At 47.3% G+C, this 24,509-nt stretch overlaps 3 protein-coding genes across 4 annotated transcripts; 2 read left to right on the forward strand and 1 right to left on the reverse strand.

Moving 5' to 3' along the window:
• Positions 1 to 96: 96 nt before the first annotated feature.
• On the forward strand, positions 97 to 2,571 carry LOC127391020 (small nuclear ribonucleoprotein-associated protein B'-like). Its single transcript, XM_051633274.1, is given in 8 exon segments — positions 97 to 157; positions 232 to 383; positions 810 to 921; positions 1,177 to 1,329; positions 1,722 to 1,826; positions 1,828 to 1,861; positions 2,042 to 2,167; positions 2,383 to 2,571. Coding segments are annotated over 8 exon segments (723 nt in total). The 5' UTR covers positions 97 to 154; the 3' UTR covers positions 2,421 to 2,571.
• Positions 2,572 to 3,374: 803 nt separating this feature from the next.
• Positions 3,375 to 9,612, reverse strand: DDX27 (DEAD-box helicase 27). The gene is made up of 21 exons (XM_051633265.1): positions 9,502 to 9,612; positions 9,233 to 9,367; positions 9,082 to 9,141; positions 8,618 to 8,768; positions 8,208 to 8,254; positions 7,961 to 8,047; positions 7,370 to 7,475; positions 7,116 to 7,289; positions 6,661 to 6,811; positions 6,418 to 6,517; positions 6,167 to 6,308; positions 5,939 to 6,092; positions 5,743 to 5,824; positions 5,492 to 5,669; positions 5,246 to 5,352; positions 4,987 to 5,092; positions 4,790 to 4,884; positions 4,562 to 4,688; positions 4,131 to 4,215; positions 3,864 to 3,938; positions 3,375 to 3,584 (listed from the first exon to the last, which is right to left on the reverse strand). Exons 1-21 carry the CDS (start codon positions 9,589 to 9,591, stop codon positions 3,569 to 3,571), a joined length of 2,268 nt encoding a protein of 755 aa, XP_051489225.1. The 5' UTR covers positions 9,592 to 9,612; the 3' UTR covers positions 3,375 to 3,568.
• Positions 9,613 to 9,712: 100 nt separating this feature from the next.
• Positions 9,713 to 24,503, forward strand: ZNFX1 (zinc finger NFX1-type containing 1). Of its 2 annotated transcripts, XM_051633120.1 has the most exons (14): positions 9,713 to 9,855; positions 10,324 to 10,437; positions 11,146 to 13,158; positions 13,732 to 13,863; positions 14,120 to 14,268; positions 14,494 to 14,637; positions 15,068 to 15,185; positions 16,058 to 16,305; positions 16,429 to 16,568; positions 16,882 to 17,036; positions 18,333 to 18,478; positions 18,834 to 18,944; positions 19,651 to 19,746; positions 21,971 to 24,503. In XM_051633120.1, the coding sequence occupies exons 2-14, from the start codon at positions 10,383 to 10,385 to the stop codon at positions 24,401 to 24,403; spliced, it is 5,940 nt and encodes a 1,979-aa protein (XP_051489080.1). In that variant the 5' UTR covers positions 9,713 to 9,855; positions 10,324 to 10,382; the 3' UTR covers positions 24,404 to 24,503. The 2 variants fall into 2 exon arrangements, with proteins under 2 accessions (XP_051489080.1, XP_051489082.1); XM_051633122.1 differs by lacking the exon at positions 18,834 to 18,944.
• The last annotated feature ends 6 nt before the right edge of the window (positions 24,504 to 24,509 follow it).

Genomic DNA, 24,509 nt, shown 5'->3' on the forward strand with positions numbered 1-24,509 from the left:
GCCCCGGAAGCGCGTCCATCGCGCGCCGGAAGGAGCCCTGAGCGAGGCTGGCGGGGCCGCCGCGTGCGGGCGGGCGGAAGCTGCGGCCGGGGGAGCTTCCGGCGGGGCGGGCGGGTCGGGGCGAGCGGCGGCGGGAGCTGACGGAGCCGCAGCCATGGTGAGCCCGGCGCCCCGGCGGGCCCGCGCGGGGGGGGAGGCGTGCGGCCGCGGTGTAACGGCGGTGTCTTGCAGACGGTGGGGAAGAGCAGCAAGATGCTGCAGCACATCGACTACCGCATGCGGTGCATCCTGCAGGACGGCCGCGTCTTCATCGGCACCTTCAAGGCCTTCGACAAGCACATGAACCTCATCCTCTGCGACTGCGATGAGTTCCGCAAGATCAAGTGAGCGCCCCGGCCCCGCTGCCCGGCCCCGCTGCCCCCCGCCCGGCGCAGAGCGGGGCAGCAGCTGCTGCAGCTTCTGCAGAAATAGTCCTGGTTTTAATCTGGTTTGTCAAATCCCCAGACTCTTAAGGCTTAAGGAACTCTTTGTTTGAGTTCTTTCCTAATAACCGAAATACACCCTTAGGTGGTGCTGATGCAGGCACTGTAACAGTTCATCATCGTGGGGGAAGATCCAGAAATGCACATCTTGTGTTTGGACTTCTCTATGTACTTAGCTTGAGGCATATCAAAATGTGGGTTTTACAGCAGGTTCTTCTCTCTGGAGTAGCCTCGTTGTGTATATTCTACTGCAAATTCAAAGAACAGCATTCATTTTTCTTTTTTTCCCCTCTCTGTTTTCCAATATTTTCTTTCTCTTCTCACTAGACCTAAAAATTCGAAGCAGCCAGAGCGGGAAGAGAAACGAGTCCTTGGCCTTGTGTTGCTGCGAGGAGAAAACCTGGTGTCCATGACAGTTGAAGGACCACCTCCAAAAGATGTAAGGAGAATGAGTGCAGAGCTAAGGAAAGGGGAAGGGATGTCTGATAAATTTGCTTCCTTGCAGGAGAATGCTGCTTGTATTGTCCTAGGTTTCCAGATGCTGTTGACTAGGTCCAACAAATTTCACTCTAGGAAGTTCTAAACCCTTAGTGGACTTGCACATTGACTGGACAGAGGAGGGCCCTGGGCATCCCCAGGATCTGAGGACTTTGGTTTTGACAAGTCTTACTTTTGTGTGTGTGTTTGTTTTCAGACTGGAATTGCCCGGGTACCTCTTGCTGGAGCTGCTGGAGGACCTGGAGTTGGGAGAGCAGCAGGGAGGGGAGTGCCAGCTGGTGCACCTATGCCACAGGCTCCGGCAGGCTTAGCTGGCCCTGTCAGAGGGGTGGGAGGACCATCCCAACAGGTGAGCTGCTGTGATCTGTTAGAGCTGTCTGGTATATTCTGCGGTGGCTTTCACTTCTTGGTACCAATGTGATGCAAGAAACTGCTTGAGTGGAAAACCTGTAATTCCCAGTTCATTTTACCAGGGAGTTTGGGCCTAGTGAGGCTTTTTTGGTGCTAGATTCCCTTGGGGACTTTGCCTTATAAGATGGAAGAAGGGACTTAAAAAGCACAGCTTCTTGCACAGAATTCATGTATCCATTGAGTTATGTTACAGGTTTGTAACTTTAATACATTAGGAGGAGACTGTTGTAGTTTTCTGGAGGGGTAATAATTTGAATCTTGAGGGGTTTTTAGTTATTAAGGTAAAGCAGATGTCTTATGTCTCAGTGACCCTGTTGGTTGTGTTGACAGGTGATGACTCCTCAGGGCCGAGGAACAGTTGCAGCAGCTGCTGCAGCAGCCACAGCCAGCATAGCAGGAGCCCCCACCCAGTACACACCAGGGCGGGGGGGCCCACCCCCCCCCCATGAGTAGAGGAGCACCTCCTCCAGGTAGGAATTACTCTGTGGCGTTGGGCAGCAAGGAGCTAATGTTATGTGACAAAATTGGTGATAAAGAGGTATTTATCCAAGTGTGATGAAGATCTGGTATTACGGAGGGTTTATCTTGATATCCACCAGTGCCTTGAATGTTCCCCTGGATTTACATGCTTGTTCTTTTTCTGGTTTAAGGAATGATGGGACCTCCTCCAGGCATGAGACCACCTATGGGCCCACCAATGGGAATGCCACCTGGCCGAGGTGCTCCTATGGGAATGCCCCCACCAGGCATGAGACCACCACCCCCAGGAATGAGAGGTGAGCTGAGGTTATCTTAAAAAGTTGTAAGAAGTCATAACATAAAATACTTGAAGGATGGTATGTTTCAAGGCCTCCCTAGCTGTGCTGGTTGTCAAGAAATGCCTCAGTGCCAGGAAAAGAGTCCTAACACCACTTCAAGCATGAGGAAAATGTCCTGGTTTAGCCTTGCTTCTTCTTTCCTCTTCAATATTCAACTCTTTCTTTATTCCCAGGACCCCCTCCACCTGGCATGCGTCCACCAAGGCCGTAAGATATTCTGTAACGTACCTTTGAACTGTGAGAAGACTGATGAAAGAGAATATACTGAGCAGTACCACCTGTCAGAACTTTGCTATGTGTTTTATATTTGCTGCTTGTAAAGCTCGTTCTTTCTAATAAAGCTGGAAGGCCCAGTACTTGGAGTCACTGTTGTACTGGTCTATCTCAGGAGTGCAGCTGTTAATTCTCACTGCTGTGCTTTGGTCACCCCCAGAGGAGAGCAGGTTTGAAGCAAAGATCTCAATTTGTAATGACAGCTCAGAAGTCACAGTTCATCTGGGCCACCTCGTTTATGTTCCATGTAGGAATTAATATGGATCAATGAAATTCAGCAAGACTAGTGGAAAAAAAAATAAGATGGTAAAAAAATTGAAGAGTTAAATATTTTTATGAAATTAAGAATGGGTTACTGATCAGAATTCTCCCTGCTTTATTCACAGGGGAACAAGTATAATGGTGCCCATATCTCTGCTGCCCTGCATTAAGCTGTTGCTTGACCTTTATAGGTGGAGCTGCATTGCTTCTAGTAAAAAAAAAAAAAGCCAGGATGAGCAAATCTCATTAATGACATACAGTAATGTGAACCAGCCTGCATTCTGGGTGTAGTCTTGCCTTCTTGCCTCAGCTTACACCTGTTTTCTTTCCAGTTAAGAGGAAATTATCTGCCCGCACTCCTTGGGGCTAATCCTTTCTTCAGAGTAGCCTCTTGGAGGCTGTTTTAATTCCTGTGACTTATCTCTGAAGCCATCTTTGTGACAGGTAGCTTGAAAACATTTTTCCCTGTTTCAGAAATAGGCTCTCAAGGCTTCTCACAGAAATAATTTTCAGCCATATTAATTAATCAAGATCAGAGAAGTATATGAACAAAACAATAAGCACTCTCCAGCCCTAATGACAACATCACTGACATGAACTGATAAAAAGCTCTAACATATGCAGAACAAGCTTTTTAGGAAAAGACATAATAAAAATCCTTTATTGTATGGGCTGCTGAAGATGTTTTTACACAGGGTCTTTGGGAATTAACAAACAGTTCAAAGCTCTTCTAGAACTTGAAGAAAAACTATTCAATTTTACTGAAGCTGTCTCCTTGATGTACAAAGAAATCCAGGCACTGGAGATAAGTGTGTCCAACAGGTCTTACTTTCTCTTGTACCTGGAAGAGAAGATACTTGAAGTGGCATTCCACCCATCCAACTCTGAATGATAGACAAAGAACAGCACTGAGCATTTTCTTGGAATGCTTTTCCAAGCAGAAGCCTAGAAGTGTGCTAATTAAGGGCAGTATCATTGGTTGCCTCAGCATCAGACCTGCAGTAGGAGGGAAAGCTACTGAAGAACCAGCAAACCTTTTAGCAAGGGCCTTTATCACAGGAAGAGGAAAGATAAAGCAGGAACAAAAATATATTGAGTAAGAAATTAAAGGGAGCTATACCTGGACTTGGATTTGAAGCTTCCTCCTTTCCTGTGTTGAGCCATACCCAAGCATTTTCGGTCTTCAAAGGATGGGCTTTTTTAAGATAGGGGAAGAGGGAAGACAAAATTAAGGGAAGTACATCAACAGCACAGGTACTTTTTGCAAGAATCTCTTCTCTGGTCTGCCCACCTTTACCCCCAATATCAGTCAAAGCATTCCTGAGAAAGTCCACAGATGCAAAACCAATCCCACCTACTCAAGGCTGCCCTGCTGCTAAGACATTACCCGGCTCGGTACTGCTTCAGGGCCTTCCTGCTGGTGTTGGTCAGCTCTTCGTCAAACACTGACAATTTTTTCTTCTGCTTGGGGCCTAAAACAGAGGTAACAGTTAGAACACTGGCTGTAGAGAGAAGGCCACAGCCTTGTTTACTAGAGCTCAGCACCCTTGACCACGACAATTAAGTCTAAACACCCTGGCCACCACTGGTGGCTATTCCTTCCAAGATCATAGAATCAGAGAATGATTTGCATTGGGAGGGACCTTCAAGATCACCTAGTTGCAACCCTCCTGCATGGGCAGGGACACCTCCCACTAGACTAGGTTGCTCAAAGCCCTAAAGATCCATGCCTCCCTCTATACAAATTGTTTTAGTTTACCTACTTCTAACAAAGTAAGTGCCATAAGCTAAGTCAGCTGTAAAACAAAAAGTCTCCACCTGCTGGCACTGCTGCTGGTTCCTCTTCTGGCAAGGCCCTGGCTCGCTTTGCTCGGCGATTCCTCTTTGCCAGCCGCTCAGCATACATTTGAGATTTCAAGATTTCAAACTGTGACCTTTCCTCTGGCTGAAAGGTGTTAAAATGCAAGTTAACAGTGATGTGAGGTTTTGCTAAGGAAAAACTAGGATAGTCCACCCAGGGTCCCACTTGTCCTTAAGAGTACTCACTGTCATTTGGACTTTTTTCTGTCTGTCCTGCATAAATTTCTTCCTTTTCTTCTTGCCTCGTAATGCTAGGTCAAACTCCTGCAGAGCTTTAGCCACTGCAGTGATGAAGAAAAACACAGAATAAAAAACTCTTAAGGTACAGAGCAGAGCCCAGTTGCAGCTGTGGAATTTAACATGGCAGCAGTGTCATGACTTACATTTCTCTTTCTTCCTCTCCTCACGGGTCTGGAACCAGCTCCGCTCCAAACCCTCACCTGCTGTCTCTTGTTTTCCTGTCTCCAGCTGTTTCTTTGCCCTATTGATCTGACACAATTCAAGCCAGAAGTGAGCTCATGGTGGCTAAAAAATACCTGTCTCTTCCTTTTCTAACGTAGGCAGGTTACGTACACTGGGTAACCTCCAGATGCCAAAAAAAACTAAGATTAAAAAAAATCCTTAAAAAAAACAAACACTTACCTGGGCTTCTGACTGCTGCATCTCACGTTCCTCACGCTCCAAACACAGAACTGCATACACATCTTTCTCTAGATTCTCAATCTTCTCTCGAAATCTTAGGATGACATCTGAAAACAATACAGTGTGAACATCAGAAGCAGCTTATGTAAATTCCATCTTGTTTTTCAGCACCTCTTTAGTGTCCTTCTGTACCATGATATTCCCAGACTACTGCTCTCCTGCTTTTTACCTCAATGAAGTGCGTACCTTGGGGGAGGATTCTGGCTTTCACTGGTGTTTTGGCAGTCTTCACTATTTCCTTCAGCATCTTGCGCTCTTCCTCACCCACAAGTGAAACCGAGCGACCAGCCCTGCCTGCTCTTGCTGTTCGACCCACTCGATGAACATAGTGTTTGGTGGTGTTGGGCATGGTAAAATTGATTACCTGTAACAGTAACTGTTAGCAGGGAAACAACCTTAAAGGACTCATTAAAAAGCTCAGCACTGCAAATACTCACCGTTTTCACACCTTCAATATCAAGTCCACGAGCGGCCACATCTGTAGCTACCAGAATATCAATCTGCTCATCCTTAAAGCGCCTGAGCAGAGACAGCAAATGCATTAGCAATGAATATAGCAATCCACTTCTGCCCTGAAGCTTTTGACTCCTAACTGCTTTTTTGCCTATGATTGCCAACTAAGCCTGCTCATACCTGAGTGCTTCCAGCCGCTGTGCCTGAGAGAGGTTCCCGTGAAGCTCCCCGACCCGCAGACCCATCAGCCCAAGCAGGATGTGCATCCGGTGAGCTTGCTTCTTGGTCTGGGTGAAAAGCATCACATGATCCAGGAAGGTTCGTGTCAGTAGAGCTGAAAGAAAGCCCTCTCAGAAGCCTGCTTTGTAATCACCTACTGATTCCAGCTTTTCTTTGCTCATCACTAACCTGATACAATGGCCTCCCGGTCCCCCTCGCGGTTGGGCCTGATGCGGATGAATTCCTGACGCAGGAAAGGGGCAACATCTGTGTTGCTGTTCACAAAAATTCGTGTGGGATTTTTCAGAGAAACAGAAGCCAAATCTTTCACCTACCAAAACAAGTTAAGAAAAGAAATCTGCATAATCTCTGGGAAAAGAGTACAGACAAATTTCTATTCAATTTTCTGCCCTAATATGCTTCTCAGAAGCCTGTTTTACCTCCTCCGTCATTGTGGCAGAGAAAAGCATTGTCTGGCGGTGGTTGGAGCACAACCTGATTATTTCTTTCATCTGTTCCTCAAAGTATTCATCCAGCATCCTACACAGGAGCAAAAGAGCAAGGTAAGGCAGCTTCATCTGTTTCTAGCTAAGAAACATTACTTAAACTGGGGCAACAAAGCCTGAGAAAAGGAAAGCAGAAAACTACCACTTCATTTTTCACTGCTGTCCTGCTTAGCCTACCTGTCTGCTTCATCCAGAATCAGCACCTCAACACTGCTCAGGTGGAAAGAAGGGCAGTTGTGGAGATGGTCAATCAGTCGCCCAGGAGTGGCGATAAGAACGTCTGGCCCAGAGCGCAGAGCTGCTTCCTGAGTCTTCACATCTAGGCCACCTGAAGGAGAGCAAATGTGGACTGCTGACTCCCTGAGTGACTGCAGCAGTGCACCGAGGGATGGAAAACCACTCAGATGAACATCACACTCACAATTAGAAATGACCTCACCTTTTCTTTCTCAGAAACCAACAAACTGAAAGTACAGCACAGTACTGGAAAGCGACATTTTAAACGCTGCACACCTGCTAGAAGCATGCCTGCAATAACTGTACAGCCTTACAGGTCTGTAACACAGAATTCCCAATTCCATACAGCCATTTACAGTGAGCTGTACAGTTCACATAAGCAACTTAACACTCACCTACAGCAAGGCAACTGGTCACACTGCTGAACTGTGCCAGCTGTTTGGTGACAGAGTGAACCTGAATACCCAGCTCTCGTGTTGGCACTAGAACCAACACCCGCGTTATTGGAGCCTGACGAGGTTTGTAAATCAGGCGCTCAAGGACAGGCAAGATGAAGGCAGCTGTTTTACCTAAAGAAGAAAATTAAGAATTACTAATGATAGTGAATAGCCAACTCCCCATGTTTCCTCTGCCCTGCTCAACCCCCTACCTGTCCCAGTGGCAGCACAGGCACAAATGTCCTTCCCCAGAAGAGCCACCGGGATACAAGCCTTCTGAATTGGGGTTGGCTGCTTGAAGCCAAGAGCTGTGATTGCCTACAAAGGAGATGGAGCAATTACATTCTGCCTCTGGTATGGCCACACCTGGAGCACTGTGCCCAGTGCTGCGCTCAGCAGTACAACAGAGACATGGACACATTGAAGGGAATCCAGCAAAGAGGCACAAAGATTATGAAGGGAGTGGGGCACCTCACGTGTGAGGAAAGGCTGACAGAGCTGGGACTGTTCAGCCTAGGAAAGAATTGGGGAGGATCTTATCCATGTATATAAATACCCAAAGGTAGGGTGGAAAGAAGATGAAGACAGGCTCTTTTCAGTGGTGTCCAGTGACAGGACCAGAGGCAATGGGAACAACCTGAAACACATATCCCAATAATGGGAATAACAGCTCCTAAAGGACTATCACAGTAGCTCCCACACAATCTGCTTTTCAGAGAAGCTGCAAAAAGAGGAATTTGACAGGTCTGATTGGCAGAGGGGAGGCTGTACAACGTTCTTCAATAACTAAGCTAGGCAAGTACCTTCAGTAGAGGTCGTGAAAGATTCATGTCCTGGAATGACAAGTTATCATCATATTGAGAGGCATCTTCAAAAAAGCTCTCTGCTTCCTAGAAACAGCAACAACAAAACTGAAACAACACAGGCAGCAACACAACATACTATCTTAGGGCTCAGGGCTGCTTTCTGAGCTGAAGCTTGGTAATCAAAGTAAAATTTCTCCAGAGTAAATACTGGGGAATGACTGGTATCACTCTGTCCAACACTTACCATTTCTCCTTTTTTTGATCTTCTTCGTTCCTTCACTTTCACCTTATCTGCACAGAAAGAAATGTAGCAGAATTAACAAGCACAGCCAAACACATAACAAGATATGGTGACTACCTTCATCTCATACATTTTGCTCTGAATGAGCTGCTGAGGGAGAAATCTCAGAAATTAGTACCGGCATGCAATGGAGTAAAATGCCAAGCAAATATCCTTCCTTGGGGATAAGTTCAATTAAAGTGCTATGGCTACCATTCAAAATAAGTTTGACCAAAATCAGAAGGAATGTAACAGAAGACAAGAAAAACGAAGAGTTTCTTGCCCAATCACAGCAAGATTTCACTACAGACTTTTCTCAGGTGAGCCTGAGTCTGTCAGATTCTTGCTCCTGTCTCTCTATGTACTGCTAATACCTGCTTTTGTGAAGATAGTTTCATCATCCAAAGAATACTGAGACTCCACATCATCTTCATCCCTACTGAAATCCTCACACTCCTTTTTAGCATGGTTATCCTCAGTCTCTGCATCTTCATCTCTCACTTTTGCTTGTTTAGCTTCTCTTTCCTAGAAAAAGATTTTTAAGAAAAAAGCTTTAAAAGACAGGAAAAATTCCCTTGTGAAATTTGTTAGTTGTTATTATCATTACTCTGTTATTATTCATGGAGCTGTGTTTTACATAACCTTAAGCATTAACAATTATGCATTCCCATCAGTTCAGCAACACATCAGGTGTGGCTGCAAACCCAGTCGAGCTGAAGAGCTGCACCTTGAGCGCTGCACCTCAGGACACCTTCAGCGTCCCTGTCTCTGAAGCTGACTCAGTAGAAGGCCAAACAAACCCATACCAGTCTTCCCTAGTGAGAAGAAAGGGCCAGACCTGGAACTTTCTCTTCTGCCTCACTTTCTCAATCTTCTCATCCAGTGTCGTCGCTGCTCTCTAGGCAGGAAATCACAAAAGAGGAGCTGCAGAGCCCGGGACAGCGCGGGCAGCCCCCGCACGCCGCAGCCGCTCCCGCCCCAGGCCTCACCTTTCCGCGGAGCTGGCGCAGCGCGGCCGCCCAGGCGCCCTCCCCGCCGGCCTCCGCCTCGCCGAACACGAAGCTGGCGCTGAAGTCCCCACCCGCGGGGCCGCGCCGCCTGGGGCCCGGGGCCCGGCGCAGTTCCTGCGGCAACACCGAAGAGCAAACACGGCGGGACGCTCGAAACGGGCCGGGACGCCCCGGCCCGGCCCGGCCCCCCACCCACCCACCCACCCACCGACCGACCGACCCAGGCAGCGGATCCTGCCTGGCCCCACCTCCTCATCCTCGGAGCCCCCAGACTCGGGTTCCTCGGGCCCTGCGTCCCCCTCCGCGATGGTGCCCACCAGCCCCAGCCGCGGCAGCATGGCTGGCGCTCCGCGCGGGCCTCGCTCCGCCCGCAGCTGCGCAGGCGCGGCCGGCCCGGGGGCGGGGCGGGGCGGGGCGGGGCGGGGCGGGGCGGGGCGCGGTTGCTCCCGGCCCGCCGAGCGTAACGGAAACCGAAAGCTGGGGCGCCGGGGAAGCGGTGCCCGGCAGCGGCAGGCGCTGGCTGCTCTTCCCGCGGGAGCCGCTGGTGCCGGAGGAGGGAGGGGAGGCTCCGTATCAGGGACACTGCCCGCCGGTGACCACCGGTACCTGGGCAAGGCGGGGGCTCCGGGGCCGGGTCTGGGGCGGGTGGGGGCGCCGCCGGCCAGGACAGGGCCGGAGGAGAACGGGTCTGCCGGGGTCGGGAGCGGGCCCGGGAGAGGGCGGGGGGCGCCGGGGACTGCTGGGGTCGGGCGGGGGGCGGCAAGATCGGGCGGGGGGCGGCAGGATCGGGCGGGGGCGGCAGGATCGGGCGGGGGCGGCAGGGTCGGGCAGGGTCGGGCGGGGTCGGGCAGGGTCGGGCAGGGGCGGCAGGGTCGGGCAGGGTCGGGCGGGGGCGACGCCCACCGGGCCGGGAAGTGGCCGGGGAGGGCGGGGCCCGGGGGCGGCGGGCGGGCCTTGCGGGGAACTGGAAAGTGAAACTTTGGCCGGTGGTTGCGGGCCCGGCCCCGCGGCTCCTGGGTGTGCGGGGGCGCAGCGGAGCCGGGCGCGACGGTGCCTGTGTTGGGAAGCAGGAGCGGCGCAGCCCCCGGCGCTAGAGCTGAGCTGGCCTGGAGGAGCCCCGGGCTGGGCGATGGAGCGGGCCGGGCAGGAGCCTGGCTCCCGGCAGCCTGGAGCTGCAGGGAGAGGTGAGGGTCGGCTGATGAATGCGGGGCGGGAGGCCTGGGGGATGGTGCTGGTACAGGGAGGATCCGCTCCTTCTCTGCCTCTGTACAGTGAAATTTCGTCTCAAGCCTGAATTCCAGCATTTCTTTATCTGCCCCTGGAGCCTGGTTGGGCTTGTGCGGTGGTGACGCACTGCAGCAATCCCTTTGCTGTTTCTGCTAGTATTCTGTTGAGAATATGACAAAGATTATATGCTCTATGCTTTCTGCTGCTCTAAGAGGCTGGACTTTGTCCAGAGGGTTGTATTTTAGCTGTGCTAAATATAGTTATTCAAAGTCAATTGCTGCTGCCTTTGTCATGATTTCAATGATACCTAAACTCTTGAGGAAGTCCTGTCCTGTGCAGGAAACTTCGTTTCAGCTTTTCTTAATTTTGCTTTCTGTTCTGTGGAAAAGGGTTTCATTTTAGCATCTTCATGGTTTAACAGCTGAAGTGAACTCTAAGCAGTTTTAGGAGTCTGAAAATTTAGGAGTCTTTTTAGGAGTCAGAAAAAGAGGTACAAATGAAACAGCAATTTGAAAGTCTGTGTGTAAATATATCAGTAGTTTTCTAACTTGATGCCAAATGTCTGAAACATTCTATTAGGCCAAAATGTGCATGGATTTGTGTTGGAAGGCAGCTTAATATAGTTGATTTATAATTAAGGAGTGCCTTTCTTCTTGTATTTTAAGGGCATGCAGATCATTGTGATACTGGTTTTATACGAAGAGGCAGAAACAGAACAAATAATGTCTCAGGCCAGGTGGCTCAGTTTGGGGAAAGCCCTCAGGCCAGTAATTACAGTCTTCTACCAGGACAGAGAGAAGAGAGATTTGGTGGTTGTGTTTGGAGAGGTCCTCAATCAGGCAAGAATAAACCAAGAAACCAAGGTGGACAAGCTAACAGTGGAGCCACAGGACACTGGAATGAACAGGAGAATGAGGGAAGGAGAATGAGGCATCTGGGTGGACAGACACACGAGAGGGCCAGAGGATCCTGGAACTACCAAGACAATGAGAGTGGAGGAAGAAGGTATCAAGGTGGACAAGCACATGAGAAGACCAGACGACCATGGAATGAGCAAGAAAATGAGGGTAGGGGAAGGAGGTATCAATGTGGACAATCCTGGGAAGGAGCTAGAGAGCTGAGGAATGGGCAGGAAAATGAAGGTAGGGGAAGGAGGATGCAATCTCGGGAGAATCCTCATTACCACCAGAACCCTGCCCCAGGTGGTGCCCAGCTCAGTGAGCAGCCTCAGCAAGTCAAAAGGATCGGATATAAATTCCTAGAAAGTCTTCTCCAGAAAGACCCTTCAGAAGTTGTCATCACACTTGCTTCAAGTTTAGGTTTGAAGGAACTTCTTTCCCAAGCAGCTATGAAACCAAATTTCCTTCAGCTCGTTTGCCAGGTGCTTCGAAAAGCATGCAGTTCCCGAATGGATAGACAGAGTGTCCAGCAGCTTCTTGGAGTGGTGAAGGAGTCCAACTTCCTCAGGATCTGTTTGCCACAGTATGTGTCTGACATGGTAACAGAAGTAGTCCCTTCTGTACGTCATCAGTACCCTGTGCATATTAGCAACATAATTTCACTTCTTCAGGACCTAATCAGTGTTTTCCCAGCCAGCTCTGTGCAGAAAATCTCAGTTCTCTTGACAGTCTTGCCTGCATCCATAAGTGCCCTGAGAGCTGCTGGTGTGGACATCACAGAAGAAACAGAGAAGAATCTAAATAAAGTCCAGATGCTTGTGCAGCACCTGCAGGAGAAGAAACGTGAAGGGACACTGAGGGCTGATAACTATACTCTTATGCAGCTTCAGACTGATAGTCCCGACGAAAGCTATCGTACAATGACCATTTATCCAACATATAATGAGCTACACCGTGATGAGAAACCCTTTCTACGTCCCAATATTGTTTCTGGAAGATATGAGAGCACCAGCATTTATCTTGACACTCATTTCCGGCTTTTGAGAGAAGATTTTATAAGGCCTTTAAGGGAAGGTATCTGGGAGCTTTTGCAGAGCTTTGAGGAGAAAGGTCTGAGAAAGAAAAAATTTGATGACATCAGGATCTACTTTGACACACGGATTATTGCCCCTCTCTGTTCCCCAACTGGTATTGTTTACAAGGTCCAGTTTGACATAAAACCATTGAAGTTTGTACGATGGCAGAATTCCAAACGGCTGCTATATGGATCCCTGGTCTGCATGTCCAAAGACCACTTTGAAACATGCCTTTTTGCCACTGTTTCTAATCGTGATAATGCAGATCTTGCCTGTGGGATTGTGCAGCTATGTTTTAATTCACAGAGCCATGCCCTGCTGGCACAGGTTCAGCCCTCAGACTCCTTCCTCATGGTAGAGACAACTGCTTACTTTGAGGCCTATCAGCATGTGTTAGAAGGAATACAGGAAATCCAGGAAGAAGACATCCCATTCCAGAAGTACATTGTGGAATGTGATACACAAGTGAAGCAGCCAGCATACCTTACAATGGATACTGCCTACAACTTTGCACCCTTGATGGAAGATCCACTGTTAGACAAAGATATATACCCTGATGGTTTGAGAACGCAAAGTGTCCATGTTCTAGATCCCAAGCAGTGGCCTTCAATGGAAACCTTGAGATTAGATGAGTCTCAGATGGAGGCACTGAGGCTTGCACTCACCAAGGAGCTGGCTATTATTCAAGGACCTCCTGGGACCGGTGAGAAACATTTGCTTTAAATCTCTGTCATTTAAGGAGTTCTCCTTGATTCCCCCATATAAGGAGATTAACTTCAGAGAAATCCAGCTGTACTCTCTCCAGAGCTTTACTCCCATACCTAATTTATGCTTGGGAGTGTTTGGCTATGATTCTCTATGTGAATAAAGCATTACAAGATGAACTGTAATTGTTTTAAATAGCACCTGAACTCAGCAAGCATCACTGCTTGTATTACACTACTATGTGCATGTTTCATGTGCAGCCAAATGTCATGTATGAACCCAGTATCAGAGTGGGCTGGGGGATGCAGTGGCAGAGGAAACCCTGGGTCCAGGTCCAGTGTATTAAGCAAACTACAATATTCTTCCAAAACATGGCCTTGCTTGTATACAGATCAGAAAGACAGTGTCATGCCACTTCATTTACGTTTTGTAAACTGGTTACCTCTGGGGTCAGCTCTCTTGGCACAGACCAGATTTGCTTCTCACAAGGAAGTCTTGTATCTGTTTTTGATGATTTCTGTGTTTCAAGGCACTCTGTAGAACGTGGGTTAATTCTAAGCTTGTTTTGCAGGGAAGACCTATGTGGGTTTGAAGATTGTTCAAGCTCTATTGACTAATAAGCATGTGTGGCAAAGCACGGTCCAGAAGTCTCCTATCCTTATAGTCTGCTACACTAACCATGCACTGGATCAGTTCTTAGAAGGTAAGAGTACCTGATGACTGTGATGGAGGGTCAGGTAGAAATTATACTGTAACTCTTACTCTGCACATCTTCTGGCATAATGACCTGCCCTTCTGGCTTCTTCTAGTGACTCTAGCCCCATTGATACACAGTTAGAAAACTTCATTTGGATCAATCCCATGTAGCATTTCCACACAAAGGGTGTTCTCCCTACCCCTTGTCCTGCTGCAGAAAACCAAGCTTGCCTCTATTACTAATATTTCTCTTTCATTCCCAGGAATTTACAGCTTCCAAAACCATGGGATCGTGCGTGTAGGGGGCAGAAGTAGCAGTGAGGTCCTGAAGCAGTTCACCTTGAGGGAGCTGAGGAAGAAGTCTCAATTCCGACTCAACTTGCCGATGCATCTTCGCAGAGCCTACGTGAATGTACGTGCAGACGTCACGGGAGGTGCTGGGACTGGGTTGCTGGTGCATTGGAGGAGCTAACTAAACTTCCTTCACACCCTATGAAGGTTCTTTCACCTTATCTTCCACTGAAGCCAACCTCTTTATTCTTCTGTCTTTGTTCCCTTTATCAGTTTCTTGTCCTGCTGTTTCTGAGCTTTGTTTCTCTGAGTATGACAATGCCTCCCTTGTCTTTGTTATGGGCAGATAACCAATGAGATGAAACAGGCTGAACAGGAGCTCTACGAAGGAGCAAAGCACTTGGAGTGCACAACATACGGAGTTCTGCATGAGCGCCACTTGGAAGCATGCATTGCCCCCCAGCACTGGGACAGTCTCATGAATGGTCTGGTAAGAGAGGTCCCTTTCTTCTGAGCCAAGCAGTCCCCATGTATGCTTACTGCACTTACTGCTAATGAGGTTCCCCAAGCACACTTCTTTTTAGCATTGCTTGGCTACTGGGAAAGTGAGGGAGTGCACAGCAAGCTGTGCCAAGTGACAGTAGTCTAGACTGGGTGGGGCAGGCAGGGGCTTTAAATTTTGCTCCTTTGAACTGCAGAGATTTTAAGTGTTCTTTATCTGTATAAAAATACAAGTGCCCAAATGGAAGCCTCTTAAACTGAAGGGGAAGTGGGATGCTCTTTCTGAAGGTGCCTGAAGACTTTCAGGCTCTGGAGGTCTCTCAGGGGACTTGTCCTAGCTGCTGCAAGGTGCTGCTTTGGCATCACCCTAAGACTCTGAAGTGCAATAGGCCTGGCTGATTTGACTTTCCTTGTATTAGGATGATGAGGAGTTCTACTACAGTGCTTCAAAACACTCAGTGATTCTGGAGTGGCTGGGCCTTGGTGTAACTGTCTTCACCCAGAATCCTGCACAGAATATAAGGGCGGAGAATCCAGGTAAAAATAAACAAATAACAAAATAGCCAAAACAACAACCAAACAAACACACCAAAATCAACGAACCAAACCAAAAACCCAAAACCAAACAAAACAATAACAACCAAACAAACGAACAACAAACAAACAAAAATCCCAAACCAAACACACAGTCCCCCTTCCTCTACTAGTGTGTGTGCCTAAACAATGCATGTGTGTCAGAGAATCATAGAATCATAGAATCCTAGGGTTTGGAAGGGACCTCAAAAGATCATCTAGTCCAACTCCCCTGCCAGAGCAGGGTCATCTAGAGCGCATCACACAGAACGCATCCAGGTGGGTTTTGAATGTCTCCAGAGAAGGAGACTCCACAACCTCTCTGGGCAGCCTGTTCCAGTGCTCTGTCACTCTCACAGTAAAAAAATTTTTTCGAATATTCACCTTGAACCTCCTATGCTCCAATTTGATCCCATTACCCCTTGTCCTATCACTGGTCAACACTGAGAAAAGCCTAACTATAGAATAATAGAAAAGATATCATAGAAAAGAAGAGACACTGCTACTTAACAGACTCTGAAAGTTACATGATACTATAAGGTAGTGGAAATACAGAATGACAGAATCATCCTGGTTGGAAAGGACCTTGAAGATCATCAAGTCCAACCATTACCTAAATTCACCAACCATAACCTAATCTACCCATTCAGTGCTTAAATCATGTTCCTAAGCACTACATCTATATCTCTTTTAAACACTTCTAGGGGTGGTAACTCCACCACCTCCCTGGGCAGCCTGTTCCAGTGTCCAGACTGGACAACCTTAATTTCCATGTAGTGACCTGACTGCTGCACTGTGATTCTGTGGTTACTGCATGTGACTGGTGACTCTTGCAGGTGGTCATCAGGAGACAGAGGAGGAGTGGGAAGGTGGAGTGGAAGAGGAGCTTTTGGAGATCCCAGAGGAGGCTGACCTGATTCAAGCTGACAGAGTGATTGAGGATGAAGAGGCAGCAAAGCCTCAGGGAAGGAAGGAGGAAGAGCTCAGAGCTGTTAATGAACTAGCCAGCGTGCTGTTGGCTATTAAGCTGGAGGGCCAGGAAGAAGCAACAGCCCAACCACAACAGAAGACTACACAGTGGGAGGTAACTGCCTGCACTAGAACACTCTGGCTGTGCTTGGCTGTGTAAATAATACGGGGATGCTAAATCAGGAGAATCTTTGTGCTGTATCTGCTCATTGGGGAGCGCGCTTTTTTTTTTCTGCAGGTAACTGCTGCTCAGAGGAAGAAAATGAAACAGAAGATGAAGGTTGAGCTCCGTAAACTGAGTGCAATGACAGAGTTAGAGGCCAGGGATATTCGGGATCTGTGGCAACTTGACCTGAGCTCACGCTGGAGGCTTTACAGGTGACAAAGCTATTTTTCAGGCGCTGTCAGGCAAAGGTTTCCTAGGACTGCTCCATTTTCCAAACCTTTCTGTCAAGCCATGGTGTTTCTGTCCATACCTATTCAGTTCCTTATGTGAACATATGTGTTCTTTCCTTCCCTGTATTGCACAGTTAGTGCTGTCATCTCCACTGTGTGTGTCTGGGACTAAGGACAGATGCTAATAATCTCTTGCCCAAATGGCACAGAGGAAGTTTTGAACTGAATCCACTCTGAATTTTGGGTCACTATCCTGTTCCCCTTGCTGTGTGTGATAATGGCACTTTCTTCTCAGGCTTTGGCTGCAGACCTACCAGGGGCTTATTCGACGGAGGATTCTGCAGCATGAACAGCAGTATCAGGCAGCAGCAGAAAGGCTGACAGAACTGAGGCTGCAGGAAGATCTCTGCATTCTCAAGGAGGCCCAAGTGGTGGGGATGACAACTACAGGTGCACAGCAGTTGGAAAGCAAACCAGTATTGTACTGCATCCCATAATGGTTAAAAGATCTTGTTGCTAAAAGATTAGTATCGTGCTGCCTGAGAGCCTCGGTCAGGCTCTGCATTAGTCTGCAGCCTTTCTAGTCTCTGAGTCCCTTTGCAAATGTGGCTCCTGTGTGAGTTGTCAGTTAACTGCATGAGCAGTTTCTGTGCACTCTTGCACTCCCTCCATCTCAAACAGCATTCTTCTAATAGAAATGCTCTGCTTCTTGTGCCTGAGTAAAGCACAGCTAATACCTGCACTGCTATCCCCGCATCACAGTCTGGTGATGACAGTGTAAAGTTAATGGTAGTATGACCCTTTGCAGAGTATTTTTAGGTTTGTTTACTTGTGTTGATCCATGCATTGAATATAGAGCACCAGGAAAGGGCCAAGATGATCATAGAACTTTAATCCCTACCTGCCTGAGTTGCTGCTGTTTTAAAGTCAAGAAAGCTGAGACTTGAAATGGGGAATCTTGGGAAGAGCCCCAGTTTCTTCTGGGACACAACCTACTCTCCTTGAAAACTCTTGTCATAATGATGTCAGTTATTAATTGAAATAAGTAACATTTGGGGGGAAAATCACATTTGGGGAAAAAACACAGAGAAGAGAACATAAGGGACATGCCAAATAAAAATAGGGCTTAGATAACAGTGAAACAGTAAAATTTAGACAAAACCAGATTCCAGTTAGAGGAAAACCACATCCCAAGTAGTCAACAGCCCGGCCTTGAGACAGACCTGCAAGACAGATTAAAGGGCTGGGAAGGAGCACTGCCCACAACTTATCTTGGTTACAGCCTTGAGCACTCGGTAGAAAACCATGGAGTAATTTGATTCACCATATTAATATACCATTAATGTATTAATGAGCTATTAGCATACTAAAATACCCACCCATAGGCTAGAGGGACCCCTGCTCACAAAGAGCCCCCACTCTTTGAGCAGGCATAGTGAAATTTTTCAGCATTGCCACTTTAAATGGAACTGAGGGATTAGTTGACCAATCGTGTGCAAATAAGAGAACAGTTCTTTCTCACGTTTTTGGGTATAAAAGTAGCACTTGCATTTCGGGAAGCTGAGCTTGCTGTGTGGAACACCCCCTGCTCCCTTTTCTATGCAGAACTGGATATTAAAGCAAGCACCTGGACTCTGTGCATGGATCAGCTCCTTGCACACTGGGTGACAGACCCCACTTTTGGGACAACACTACTGCCTGCATGTAATCATATGCTGCTAAGGTTTATCCTCTCTCTGTGCTCAGGTGCTGCCAAATATCGTCAGATCTTGCAAAAAGTAGAGCCACAAATTATCATTGTAGAGGAGGCAGCAGAGGTGCTTGAGGCTCATACCATTACTACTCTGGGTAAAGCTTCCCAGCATCTTATCCTCATTGGAGATCATCAGCAGGTAACATCCATGACTAGTGCCTCTAACTGTTGTGCAAATGAAGTAGAACCTTTTAACCAAACACCATATATGTTAAAGATCACCAAGACTTGCTGCTCCCCAGCATCCTTAGGTACCACAGGTCATGTCTCCTGTCGTTTTGGCGTAGAGCTCCTGGGAGACTTCTCTTTTGGTTTAACTGATACAATTTTACAGGTGGATGCTTGTATCCACTTCCGCTGTGACTTTGACATTTAGCACTTAAGCAAGAATCAAGTATTTGGCCTTCCTGTGGGGGACCAGTGACAGAAAAAGAGATAAAAAACTTACATAGGAAAAGTGCTAAAACATGGACTTCCTATCCCTTCTCTTTCAGCTGCGTCCTAGTGCAAATGTATATGACTTGGCCAAAAACTTCAATCTGGAGGTGTCTCTCTTTGAACGGCTGGTGAAAGTCAATTTCCCCTTTGTCCGCCTGAAATACCAAGTGAGGAAGAGCTATAAAAAACTCTGTTGCATTTAGGTCGTGTTAAGTTTGTTGTACACTTAAGTTTGTATTTCTACTCTCAGAGCATCCTAAGAGAAAAGAATGTGCTATTTAATTCGTGAGAAGAGTGATGAGAGCTGTCAGACTGCCACGGTGTTCCAATATATTTCCAATTATTCAGTGATGTCATCCACAACACTATGGTTCCCACATGTTTTAGTGCATGGCTTATTGTGGCATCTGAAACTTCCAGGGCTGTGGAGACTGACAGCATAAGTCCTCCCAGGCTGCTTCCTGCTGAATTGCAGTAATCATCTATCTTGGTGCCTGGAGAAGTTAATTCTACTGCCAGCAGTCTAGTATTAAAACTGTTTAGAAGAGCTCATCCAGTGGTTAGGGTGAGGTGCTGGCTTTTGTTACCTAGAGCAGTGTTCTCAGATTTGCAATGAAACCAGCATTCTTATTACAACAACCTTGCCAAGTTATTTTATTGAAGATAATCTGCTACTACTACCCCTGTAAATGCTGGTGGTGACAGCAGTGAGGCTGGGAAGGGCGAGGATTGGGAGGTGCTCTTTTCTTGATTTACTGGAAAGTCATCCTTGTCGTGTATTTAGCCATAGTCTGTAACAGTGGAGCAACAGAATGTTGACACAGAAATATGGTGCTCCTTCCTCAAGCCTGATAAAGCTGCTTTGTGTTTCAGCACCGCATGCGTCCTGAAATTGCTCAGCTTCTCAGTCCTCATATATACCAGGAGCTGGAGAACCATCCGTCTGTCCTGACGTATGAGAACATAAAAGTGAGTTTTCAGCAATCCAAGCAATTGCTTTTGTCCCGTTACTGGCTAAAATGAGTATCTGTAAAATATAGTATTCAAGGATTTGAAATTCTTAGATCAAGTTCAGTTATTGAAATTTATACCCTAATCAAAGAAGTGTGTGATACAGAATTAGGTGAGTAGCTTGTAGTTCTTCTGGCATTAGTGGTGGTGGACACTGGAAATGGATCCAGTACTGATGACTTCAGAAGAACAGTGAAAAATGGAAGGTGGACCAAAATAATTGTGGGACATTAAAAGCTAGGAAGAAATCTTAGAGAGACTTAAAACATTGTATGTGAAACTCCAACGTTCAGATAGGTGACTCGATTACTAGAACTCTCCTTCCTTGTGTTCTCTGGGCATTTTACCAATACACAACATCTGCAGACAAGATCTGTTCAGCTTAAAAGGATATTGCAATCACTTAATGGCTAATACGCATAATAAACAGCTAGAGTTTAATATATTATAAGCATTAGAATATTTGCCACACCATAAGACACTTGAAGAGTCTTTGCAGGTATCAGTCAGAAGTGTCAGCCTCTGCTTCTTAACATTACTGAGTTTCGATCTTAACACTAGCTCCCTGTTTTCTGATTGGTATTTCCCCATGCTAATCAGGATTTCCTATCTCTCCATGTTGGTGATTTCTTGCATCTATGAACAATCGTATCTCTGCCTGTAATTTCACCTTTCTTACCTTGCATAGCCCTGTTCTGCAGACTTGCTCATAGCTCTGTCACAATTTAGCCATTTTCCCAGAAGTCTGAGCCAAGGTTACACTGCTCTGCTGTGTCAGGGCTTGGCCTTAGACCTCTGAAACATAAGTGACTGAATATCCTGGGAGAAAGAATTGGAGGTAGTTACAGAAAGAGGATTGCAGTAGCTTAGCCTACATAAATGTCTCTTCATGAAAATGCAGTACTAAACAGTTACAAGCTCTTTAACTGCATGGGAAAAGCACACTGAGAACTATAGCAAAATGCTGAAGCCAGGCATGAGAAAACTAGTACTGAAGGTGCTTTAATTTCTAGAACAAGCTGTTTGGGAAAGTGGCAGGTCCTCTTTTGGTATCCTGAAATCCAGATGAAGTATTTTGTAGAAGATAATTTAGTTGAACTAATTAAAAAAACCCCAATAGAACAAAAAAAAACCAAAACAACAAAAAACCACACCAACCAAAACCCCCACAAATAAAACAAAACCCAAAACCCAACCAACCAAAAAACCAAGCTACAACAAAAAAACCCACCCAAAACACACAGCTTATGAGACCACAAACTTTTACCCCATTTCTCCTATGAGAAGCTATTCCAGACAATCTTGTGGTTCAATCCAGCCTTAAAATAAACTTGCAATACCAAAACACATCAAAATTGACTCTTCCCATCTAGTCCAATAACCAACATAGGTGATCACTGAATTAAATTGAACAGTGGTGAACACTGTCACTGTAGACCCCTTGGAAAACCTGAGATCTGTGTTTGATCTGCAAAAACCATTCTTTCCTGATTGAAACAATCTCTGGGTTTTGGCACACAGCCCAAGACTTTCTTATGGGTATAAGAATTCTAGTTAATAGGCAAAACATAAAAGGTCCCCTCTAACTCAAGGCAAATGGAATTTTTGAACAGATGAGCAGACAACTCTATAGCTGTGAAGTTGGTCAGTGACTATTGGATTTCCTAGTGTTCCTAGTTTTCCTGGTGGAAAAGCAGTTCTCCTTGCTTCTTTATGTTGTTACTGCTGGGCAATTTTGGGCAAGTGTTAAACCCTGGGCACTGGTAACTTACGATCTTTTTCCCACAGAGCCAAAACAAGACATTGTTCACACCACAGTGTGAAGTAGAACTACAATGCTTTAAGAAATGTTACTAGCACTTAATGTTCTATTTTCTATAATCTGAAAAGGTACAGTAGAAATTACTCTGAAAAGACAGAGAATAAAATCATCCACAGGAACTGATTTCCTATTAGCATACTGAAATGTCTATAATAAGCTGAAATGTGATTAATAAGCTTACATTCCTATCTGATCCATATGCTATGGAAGTCTAAGAGGAAATTGCCTAGCTGTGCAGTAACTGCACCTCTGTAGTCCTCTCCTTAAGAGTCCTCCTTTCAGTGGATAGTCGGGGACATGGACAGAGGCTGTAGTGGCAGAAGCTAGAGCTGTTCCTGACATTTCTTTCTTTTATTTCAGGGAGTCTTAGCTAACCTCTTCTTTGTGGAACATGACTTTCCAGAGCAAGAGATTCAGGAAGGGAAAAGCCACCAGAACCCACATGAGGCCCAGTTTGTGGTGGAACTGTGCAAATACTTGTTGTGTCAGGATTATCTACCTTCTCAGATCACCATACTCACTACTTATACTGGACAGCTTTTCTGTCTGCGGAAGCTCATGCCAGCCAAGACCTTTGCAGGTGTGAAGGTTCATGTAGTGGATAAGTACCAGGGGGAAGAGAACGATATTATTCTGCTGTCACTTGTGCGGAGCAACAAAGAGGAGAGAACTGGATTCTTGCAGATCCCTAATCGGATATGTGTTGCATTATCCAGAGCTAGGAAAGGGCTGTATTGTATTGGAAATATGAGAATGCTTGGCAAGGTTCCTCTCTGGAGCAAGATCATTCACACCCTTCGGGAAAAAGGTCACATTGGCCACTCATTGGCACTTTCCTGTCAAAATCACCCTGCAACCAGGACACTGGTATCTACAGCAGCAGACTTCAGCAAAGTCCCGGAAGGAGGCTGTAGTCGTCCCTGTGAATTTAGGCTGAGTTGTGGACATGTTTGCATGAGGGCATGTCACCCATATGATGCACAGCACACAGAGTATCAGTGTCTGAAGCCTTGTCAAAAGGTGCTCTGTGCAGATGGGCACCGCTGCCCACGGTCATGTTACGAGCCCTGCGGACCATGCATGGTGATGGTAGAGAAAACAATTTCTAAGTGTGGCCACCTGCAGATGGTGCCGTGCTCTGTGCCAGAGAGTGAGGTTATTTGCCAAGAGCCTTGCCAGAAAATGTTGAACTGTGGGCACACATGCAACCAGTTCTGTGGGCAGGAATGTACTAAGCGCTGTCCTGAACTGGTTACAGTCACGCTGAAATGTGGCCACAATCAGAAAGTTAAATGCTGGATAACTGAGGAGATGAAACATGAGAAGCCTGTGGAATGTAAGACTAAGTGTTCTGCTACACTGCAGTGTGGTCACGTGTGCTCAGGTTCCTGTCATACCTGCTTTGAAAGAAGGTTTCATAAGCCATGCAAGAGCCCATGCAAGCGCTTCTTGGTCTGCTCCCATAAGTGCCAGCAGCCTTGTACTACAGAATGCCCTCCCTGTCAGCTGGAATGTGAGAACCACTGTATCCACAGTCGATGTAAGAAGAAATGTGGAGAGAGCTGTTTCCCATGTGCCGAGCCCTGCGAGTGGCGGTGCCAGCACTACCAGTGCACCAACCTCTGCTCTGAGCCCTGCAACAGGCCTCGCTGCAACACACCCTGTGCTGAGCTGCTGCCCTGTGGTCACCCCTGCGTCGGGCTGTGTGGAGAGCCCTGCCCAAAGAAGTGCCTGGTTTGTGACCATGAGGAACTCACCCAGATCTTTTTTGGCTTTGAGGAAGACCCAAACGCTAGATTTGTGCAGCTTGAAGACTGTGGCCACATCTTTGAGTCCCAAGGCCTCGACCATTATATGGATGAAGATGATGATGTCATCAAGCTGAAGGTATGCCCTATGTGCCAGACACCTATCAGAAAGAATTTGAGGTATGGCACTATTGTGAAAAGACGGCTAGATGAGATAGAAAAGGTAAAAGAGAAAATCCAAGGCCCAGCACAACAAGTTGAGTCTAGCAGACAAAGACTGCAGGCTGCACTGAGTGGGAATGCTGTTTTGCAGAGGAATCTACCCCTTAAGTACCTCATGCTAGAAGATAAACTAAGGGCTTCTGATCTCTCCACAAGGAGTATTGGACTAATTGAGAACCAGCTTAAATTCTATGAACGTGTAGCAGACCTAACCCATTCTATGAACAAAATTGATGCAAATGAGAGGAAAGGACTGAGAAAGAAGCTGGATGAAGTCCAGGAGTGGCTGGATAAGCCACGCCTCAGTTTTACAGGACAGGAGCTATCTGACCTGCAGGCTGAGGTCCAGAGACTAACCTATTTGGTGAGCCTCCTGGCAAGGTGCAAAGGCCTAGGTTGGACAACTCCCTCAGCGCTTGCAGCAGTGATTGCCAGTGCTCGTGAAATCCTGGAAGGGACAAAGAGATTCACAGAGGAGGACGAGGCTGCAGTGAAGGCTGCCCTAGAGAAGCTCCGCGCTGCCTTGCCGCCGTCGGGGCTGGGGCTCTCCGAGGCCGAGCGGGTGCAGATCGTCAGCGCGATTGGCTGCTCCCCCGGCCACTGGTTCAAGTGCCAAAATGGGCACATCTATGTGATCGGGGAGTGTGGAGGAGCCATGGAGAGGAGCACGTGCCCTGAGTGCCACGCGGTCATCGGGGGCACGAACCACACTCTGGACAGCAGCAACAGCCTGGCCTCCGAGATGGACGGAGCCACCCACGCGGCCTGGTCTGAGACGGCCAACAACCTGCTCAACTTCGAGGACCTCCGCCGGCTTTTCTAGTGGGGTGTCCACCCCATTTCTTATTCCCGCCCCTCCCCCTCTGCCCCGGGGACGCCGCGGCGGCTCCTCGGGCGCTTTAATAAAGACGCTTTGAAAGGCCCGGGCC

This window comes from Apus apus, chromosome 15 (assembly GCF_020740795.1).
Source record: "Apus apus isolate bApuApu2 chromosome 15, bApuApu2.pri.cur, whole genome shotgun sequence".
In the NCBI taxonomy this organism is placed as follows: domain Eukaryota; kingdom Metazoa; phylum Chordata; class Aves; order Apodiformes; family Apodidae; genus Apus; species Apus apus.

Bases quoted from the DNA above. Each gene is read 5' to 3' on its own strand.
- DDX27 (XM_051633265.1), bottom strand. From the start codon at position 9,591: ATGCTGCCGCGGCTGGGGCTGGTGGGCACCATCGCGGAGGGGGACGCA. The intron at 5,670-5,742 runs GTGAGTATTTGC...TTACTGTTACAG, and splicing joins ATATTGAAGGTGTGAAAACG to GTAATCAATTTTACCATGCC. The intron at 3,939-4,130 runs GTAATGTCTTAG...ATCTTAAAAAAG, and splicing joins CTGAAGCAGTACCGAGCCGG to CCCATCCTTTGAAGACCGAA.
- ZNFX1 (XM_051633120.1), top strand. From the start codon at position 10,383: ATGGAGCGGGCCGGGCAGGAGCCTGGCTCCCGGCAGCCTGGAGCTGCA. The intron at 13,864-14,119 runs GTAAGAGTACCT...TTTCATTCCCAG, and splicing joins ACTGGATCAGTTCTTAGAAG to GAATTTACAGCTTCCAAAAC. The intron at 19,747-21,970 runs GTGAGTTTTCAG...CTTTTATTTCAG, and splicing joins TGACGTATGAGAACATAAAA to GGAGTCTTAGCTAACCTCTT.